The sequence below is a fragment of the Culicoides brevitarsis genome, chromosome 3 (assembly GCF_036172545.1).
Source record: "Culicoides brevitarsis isolate CSIRO-B50_1 chromosome 3, AGI_CSIRO_Cbre_v1, whole genome shotgun sequence".
Taxonomy (NCBI): domain Eukaryota; kingdom Metazoa; phylum Arthropoda; class Insecta; order Diptera; family Ceratopogonidae; genus Culicoides; species Culicoides brevitarsis.
The window spans coordinates 6,973,283-6,981,016 of record NC_087087.1 but is presented as its reverse complement, the minus strand read 5'-3'; the positions used below and the strand labels follow the sequence as shown (position 1 = coordinate 6,981,016).

The 7,734-nt window shown below is 25.5% G+C and overlaps 1 protein-coding gene across 1 annotated transcript; it reads right to left on the bottom strand.

The window, feature by feature from the left end:
• Positions 1 to 1,852: 1,852 nt before the first annotated feature.
• Positions 1,853 to 6,138, bottom strand: LOC134833886 (protein tailless). The gene is made up of 2 exons (XM_063848370.1): positions 6,054 to 6,138; positions 1,853 to 3,025 (listed from the first exon to the last, which is right to left on the bottom strand). The coding sequence occupies exons 1-2, from the start codon at positions 6,136 to 6,138 to the stop codon at positions 1,881 to 1,883; spliced, it is 1,230 nt and encodes a 409-aa protein (XP_063704440.1). The 3' UTR covers positions 1,853 to 1,880.
• Between the last annotated feature and the right edge of the window lie 1,596 nt (positions 6,139 to 7,734).

Genomic DNA, 7,734 nt, shown 5'->3' with positions numbered 1-7,734 from the left:
GGAGATTTTAACTGTGGGGCGAAATGTTGATTTTTACGGTCATTTAATCGCGAGTTTATTTTTATGTTATTTTGTTCTTTTTGGTTATTTAATTTAAATTTTGAAAATTAAAGTATTGAAAATTTTAAAAATTTTTTATCTTGTTTATTTTTGAAGAAATTTTTTAAATTACTCATGAATTAATTTTTTAATGAAATAAAATATTAATAACTCAGAGAAAGAACATATTTACTATGAAAATTTATCTTTTTTGGTTTTTTAATTTAATTCACGAAAAGTTAATATACTTATATTAAAATAAAGGATACGATAGGTAGTTTTTGTTTAACCTGCTGAAAAGAATTTCATATCGAATCTTTTTCTTTTGTGAAACTTTCCTCCTTACTCTTTGGCTCATCTTCTAATATGGAGTATTTTCACATGAAAGTGTCTATTTACAATTCTTGTTCGCCATTTGAAGTTTGTGTTCTTGGTCGATGTTTTCCTTTTATAAAAATAGCATGGTTTTTTCTCCATTGCATTGGTTCAATAAGATAGTTTTACTAAAGTTTTTATGCCAAGTTTCACAGTTCTAAGTTCGACAGTATCATACATACATAAATTAAAAAGTTTTTTCTATCATTCTAATTTCTATTATTCAAACATAAAATATCATAGTTTAGCTGTGTTTGGGGCTGCTGTTTTGAATGCATTAATTAAAAGTATTTTAGTTTAGCTAATATTTCCTCTTGTTCTTTACTGCTCCATTATTTTCTTTATTTCAACTTGAAGAGGATCAAATATAAGACCTTCACGTTGTTTTGAACAGTTCTTCACATTTATCAAGAGCAACTAATTTTTGCTGATTTCGTACAAATTTTTATAATTTATGAAACTTGTGAAAAAAGCGTTTTACGAAACTTTTTATACGTTTTCTGAAAAATTACAAAAAAATCATATATTCGTGTTAAAAATAAATTAAAAAATGTAATGAATACAACTTACCTTTTTTTTTCATACAAATTTAGACATTTCATAACTTAAATTCTGTTTTCATTCCAAAAATTGGTATTCAACGTAAAACATTTATTTTTTTATTTTTACTTTAAAAAAAACTCTTCCACGGGTAGAACAAAATCTACAGGTCCATAAAATTTTCTGATCAAAACTCACCTCTAATGCCCCATTGTGCATAAAAAATTCAAAAAATCTCCTTCGAGTCAAAAAAAAAAAATAACTTAAATATTTTTTCAATTTCTACATGTTTTTTTTTATTTTCTTTTATATATATATATGCTTTGTTATATAATATTTTCATATTCAATTGATTATACATTTCATCAAATATTTTTCTTTTATTTAATATTTTTAACTCATATATACGTCTATTCATTACTGCTATCTATGTTTATCATATATTGGATATGCGCTTATTAGGGTAAAAATGATCTACATAACTTAAAAATTATTAATAATAATACAACGAATTTTTTTTTCACTATAGTTGATATTTTACACACATATTTTTTATTTCAAGTGCTTTTTTTTGATAATAATCGCTTTAATTAAATTTAATAAAGTGCAAAAAATCACAGTTTAACGATTATTGAGGGGGTTGTATTTACAAGATATGTTTTATATATTTATGGGGAGTTATTTAAAGGGGTCCTTTTTTTAAAAAAGGAATTTGATTTTTTTAAAGACTTAAAAAAGAAAAATGTACAAAATTAAAAATAGTTTATTGTCTTATATTGCAAAATTTAAAGTTTTAATTTTTTGAAAAAAATTTTTTTCTCGATAAAAACTAAAAAAGATCACTTTGGATGCTCTAGCAGATTGAATGAGGGTTTAAACAAATAAGAAAAAACTTACTTTTAGGTGATAACAGATACTTTAACTAATCATAATTTCCGCTGTGTGTAAAGATCGATCAGGAGTTTCAGCAGGGGAACGTGTCCAATATTGCGTCGGAAGAAAAGTTCCTCGATCGTGAAGCACGAGACACATCTCAGATGTGGCAAAAGGGCAAGAAGGTTCTTATAACGACCCGGTTCGTCGGGATGATATCGCGAAATGTAGGCAGCAAGGGCGTCTTTGGCATTTTGTTCCAAGGCGCGAATCGTCGTGATTTCTTGAAGGGATCTATTGTGATTACTCGCGTCACTGCCATCGCTACTCGTACTCGTGATACTGGCATCTCCCTCAAAATCTGTCTTATACAAGGTAATTGCACGAAGATAAACGTATTCGTTGCTGTCGATCCGGAGCATTCCGATTTTATTGAGGATATCTTGGAACACTTCGATGTCCTTGAGCAGCGTTTCCGTCACTTTTGTCTTTTCGCCGTTGTTATTAAGCAGCTCATAGGCAAAAAGCAGTTGTGTGAAATTAACAGGCACAAGGTGTTCCGACACAGCTAAGATGAAAAATTCACGCCACGATTCCTCGAACAGCAAAAGTTGATCGGTCATCGGGAGTTGCGTGAAGGGCGTCAAATTTTTCAGGAAATTTACGTTCATAAAAAGAAGTTGCGCCGCCGATTCGCGAATTCCTTCAACCGCGAGTAAGGGATGTGTCGTTGGCGGTGCTTGATGCGTAAAACTGCCGTGCAAGTAAGGAGGCGTAAGGAAAGGATGCATTCGTGGGATCGTCAAGTCCAAACCGCTCATCGGCGACATGTTGGAATGAGGCGGCATCGGAATGTTTGGCGGAATGAGCAAATCGTGTCGAAGTGGGGTGTCTTTCGAGATGAACATTGCCATTTGTTTGCGAAGTGTCGAATTGCGGGGACCTCGTTCATGTTGAACAGCATCTTTGTTCATGCCAACGTCGAAACATTTCTTGAGGCGACAGGCGCGACATTGGTTTCTGTGGGTTTTGTCGACGACGCAGTGTCCTTCGGATTTTGCCTTGCACACGTATTGGCGATTGCGGCGAATGGAGCGTTTGAAGAAGCCAGCACAACCGTCGCACGCGTAGATGCCGTAATGCTTGCCGGAACTGTGATCGCGACATACTTTGCAGGGAACGTCGTATAAGATGCGACCTGGAATTAAAAGAAAAAAAATTTAATTAATATTTGTTCATAAATTTTTAATTATTATTAATTAAATATTTTAAATAATTTCTAAATTTCATTAAAATCAATAATTTTTAAATTTAATTATTTTTTTTTATTTTTTAAAATTTAAATAAATGATTTTAATTAAAAAAAATATATAAAAAATTTAATTTTTGATTATTTCTGAATTATTAACAAATTTTTAATTAATTTAAATCAATTGAAAAAAAATTTTAAATTAATCAACATTTTTAATAGAAAAATATCCACAGGAATTAATTCTCACAAAAATAAATTAAATAATAATAAATTGAAATTTTAATATTTAAAAAATAAAAAAAAATTTATTAATAACTAAAAATAATAATTTCATATACATTTTAAAAATAATTTTAATAATATTTTAGAATTTAAAAAAAATATTATTTAAAATAGGGAAAAAAATTAAAGAAATGAATATAAAAAAAATTTAATTAATAAATTTAATAATTTTATTAAATATTAATTTAAAATTTTTAAAAATTAAAATAATAAAATAAAATTAATTTTTTATGAAAATAAAAAAAAAATAATTAATAAATTTAATAATATTATTTTAAAATTTTTAAAACTTCAAAATAATAAAAAAAAAAATTTTTAATAATTAAAAAAATTTAGTTTTAATTTTTTTTTATGAATAATTACATAAATATTTTTTTTATTTAAATTTAGTAAATAATTAAAAAATTAAAATTAAAAGTTTTATTTTTATTTAATTTTTTTTTTCAGATAAAATAAATATTTTTTAATATTTCTCCTGTTCTTTTTAAAATCATTTTAAAAGACGAAAAATGAGCAACTTATTTTGCATTTTGATTTCACGCCCCGAACGCAACTACAACAAAGTTGTCACAACAATTGAAATGATTTTTGAAAGGAAATGCCACCGGAAACATGTCTTTTGACTGTTATTCTTCCCTTTTTCTCATGAATAAAAGTAAAAATAATTATATAGCTCAAGCGTTTCTCATTAAATTTGATTTTCGACGTAAAAAAACGAATTCAGAAACGACAAAAAAAGCAAGAAAGGTAATAATTGAAAAGGAATAATCCTGTCCATTTTTATCAAGAAAAAAAAACTGGAGCATAGAAATGCAGGAGAATAAATACTCTTTTGTTGTCACAATCTTAAGACTGTTTTGCAAAAATTGACCGCAAGGTATTCAAAAATATTTGTTCAAATAATATTTTGAGAAAATTTGACATTTTTTTTTATATAAACTACACAACTCTATTATTGGAGACATGTGAGTCGGTTTTACGGCAAAAAGATCTTTTGTCAAGGAGATTATCCGAGTTTTGATCCAAATTTGTTTCAAATTTAGCTTAAATCGAATTTCATAGAATTTTTTTTGCAAAAAAAAATAATTTTTTTGAAAAAAAATTTTGCCCTATCAAAACAGCCCAATTTTCGCTTTATGACTTTCTTAACTTTTTCTCTTGTAAATTTCGAAAGTACTTCAGAAAAAAATAGTTTTCGGGCAGAAAATCATTTCATTCAAGAAATTTTTGTCGTTTTATGACCTTTTTCCTGTGGTACGTGTTCGTCAGAGGTATCAATGAAATATATCCTGGTTTTTCCCAAACAAGTTCATTGATAACACCAAGACGAAGCAACAGGTCGACGTCGATGTCAATGAGTTGTTTATTTAAACAACTAAGGGATTAATAATCATAATTACCTCTTTCGTCGTACACGTTACGTGCCCCATAGAGGACTTTCTACCTTTTTTTACTGCCTCATTGACAGTAATTTTTATTGCTTTGGCAATAAATGTGATTCATTGTCGTACCTTCGACAGGATTTTTATGAATGAAACACAATTTTTGTCACGCGGCGTCAAAAATTTTTTTTTATGAATGAAAATTAAAAACACGAAATTTCATGTAAAAATTGGGCAAAAGTTGAATTTAACAGTAAAAAAATGAAACAAACGGATGATTCATTCGAGTGGAAGTAAATTTTGCTACTGTTTTAAAAAAGTTTTTTTAGGAGGATTTTCTCAGGAATTTTAATCATTCATCGAAAAATAAACCTGAATTAATGTAATGTGATATATTTCGGACCAAAAATCCAGTTAAGTCGGACTCAATTTACAAAAAATTTTGTTATCTACTGAAATTATCTGTTAAACAAAAAAGGATCTAATCCCCCATTCATGAAAAAACTGTTGAAAGTTGCGAGTTTTTTTGGTACGAAATTACCGTAGATTTTGTGATTTTATGAGAAATTTCATTTAAATTTTTTAAAATTTTATTTTTTAATTCTAAAATATATTTTTTAGGACTTTTTATAATTTTTCATTAAAAATCTTTAAAAAATATCATAAAAATTTAAAAAATTCTGAATTATTTTATTTTATAATAAAATTAATTATTTTAATTTAATTTTAAAAAATTGATTAATTTTATTAATTAAATTTTTTATTTTGAAAATTATTTTTTTTTATTTATTAATTATTTATTTATTTTAATTTGAATAAAATAATTTTTAAAATTAAATTTAAATAAATAATTTTTTTATAAAATAAAAAAATAAAATAATTCAGATTTTTTTTCTAATTTTTATGATATTTTATAATAAAATAATTTATTTGAATTTTTTTTTAATTTTTTAATCTAAATTTTTTAATTTTAATATATAATAAATAATTTTATTTAATATTTTAAAATTAATTAATTAAAAAACATATTTTATTGATTATTTTTTTTAATAAAAAAAATATTTTTGAGTAAATTTAATTTTTTATATTTTTTTAATAAATAATTAATTCTTTTAATAAATATAATTTAATTTATTAATTAATGGAATAAACAAAATGAACAAAAAATTAAGATATAAAATTCATAAAAATTTAATTTAAATATTTTGAATAAAAAAATTAAATAAAAATTATCAAAAATAAGGTAAATAATTAAATAAAATAAAAATAATTAAGAAAAAAATTAAATTAATATTAAAATCAAAACTTACTTGACGAAGCAGGTATCCGTAGATGGCTGTACCGCGGATCCATTAATTCAGGAGAACTGACTGGGGATTGCATTTTGATTATCATTCGATCAACTTTTTGTATTCTGTATGCTCAAAAATTTCTAATTTAATTTTTGTGTCTTTTTAATTTTATTTTTAATTAATTTCTAAACATTCATTGAATTTTTCCTTGAATATTTAATTTTTTTTGTTCACTTATCAACTTTTTGATTTCTAATTAACTAAGTCACATTTATGCTTATCAGTGTGTATGTGTTTTCACGTGAGTGTCTCTTTAGCAACTAACTCTTATTTGTGTGTAAATAACAATAATAAAAGTAATTCTCGATACGACCGAGAGAGAGATGATTTCTCAATGAAGGCTTGTTTAACTTTAAAAAGTTTTCAAACGGCACCCGAAAGTTATAAACTTTTTGCTCTTCAAATGTGATGTTATAATCCTTGTTTAATGATGGTAAAAAGTCGAACGCCGATTGGTTTGGCAACGCAGCACAGGACTCCGCTTCAAATATTCATAAATTTTTCGGGGAGGAGTCAAGCGATGCTTTTTGCAAAAGGGAAGAGAAATGCCGAGAGATGATGCTGTCTCGCTCTCTTGATTTATGTTCCCTCTTCGTGATATCCTGTAAGGATGCTACACGGATCTGTACACGGCTGTAGTTGACTTCCTACCGTTCTCGTTGTTGTTGTTGTTGTTGGAACGGAAAAGGGTAGATGAGGTATATGGCTGTACGGAGGTCTGTGATGCGCTACGAGGAACGAAGGGTAGGTGTTGGTCCCAATATGTTTGACAAGCCACTTAACGGAATTATTGTTATTATTTTGTCGTATGACAAGTTATGTCGACACACTTGCAAATATTGTGTCTCAATGTCCTTCTCTCGGAATGGAAACTTTTTGATTAGATTGTTTTTCATCCAAACATAACTCGGGCATAATCCGATTCTGCCGAAGATGACCTTTCATGAATGGAAAAGTTTTCCTGATCTCACAATGCGACACGTTTGAAGGACATTTGAATCCTTGTTGAAGGAGAAAATTATTAAGTTTTTTGAAATTTATTTTTTTTTTGAAGGTAATATTAATGAAAAATTATATTTTTTTTTCATAATTTTAAAAAGAAGAATTTCTCATTATTATAAAATTACGTTAGAATTAAATCAAAATTTTTATTAAAATCGATTTTTATCAACAAATTTTACATTTAAAAAAAATTTACGTTAAAAAAATTTAATATTTTTTCAAAAAAATATCTTTTGCAATATAAAATTTAAATTTTTGTTTAAAAAATAACACAAAAAAAAATATTTTATCTGAAATATTTATTTTATTTGAACATTTTTCAACTTCAAAGATAAAAAGTTTAAAAATTTAATAATGAAATTAAAATTTTTAATATTTTTTTTTTAAATTTCGTGCATTTAAAAATTAATTTTGTTTTATTGCTGCTTTAAAATGTTAAAAATCTAACTTTTTAAAGTTTTAATTTTATTTTTTTACACATGAGAGTAATAGGAATATTTTAAATAATAAATTATTTTTTTTATCTTTAATAAAAAATAATTTATTTTAAATTTCTTTAATTATTTTATTTAATTTATTCTAAAAATATTATTTTTTTATTCAAAAAAATTAAAAATTATTCAATTAATTTTGACTT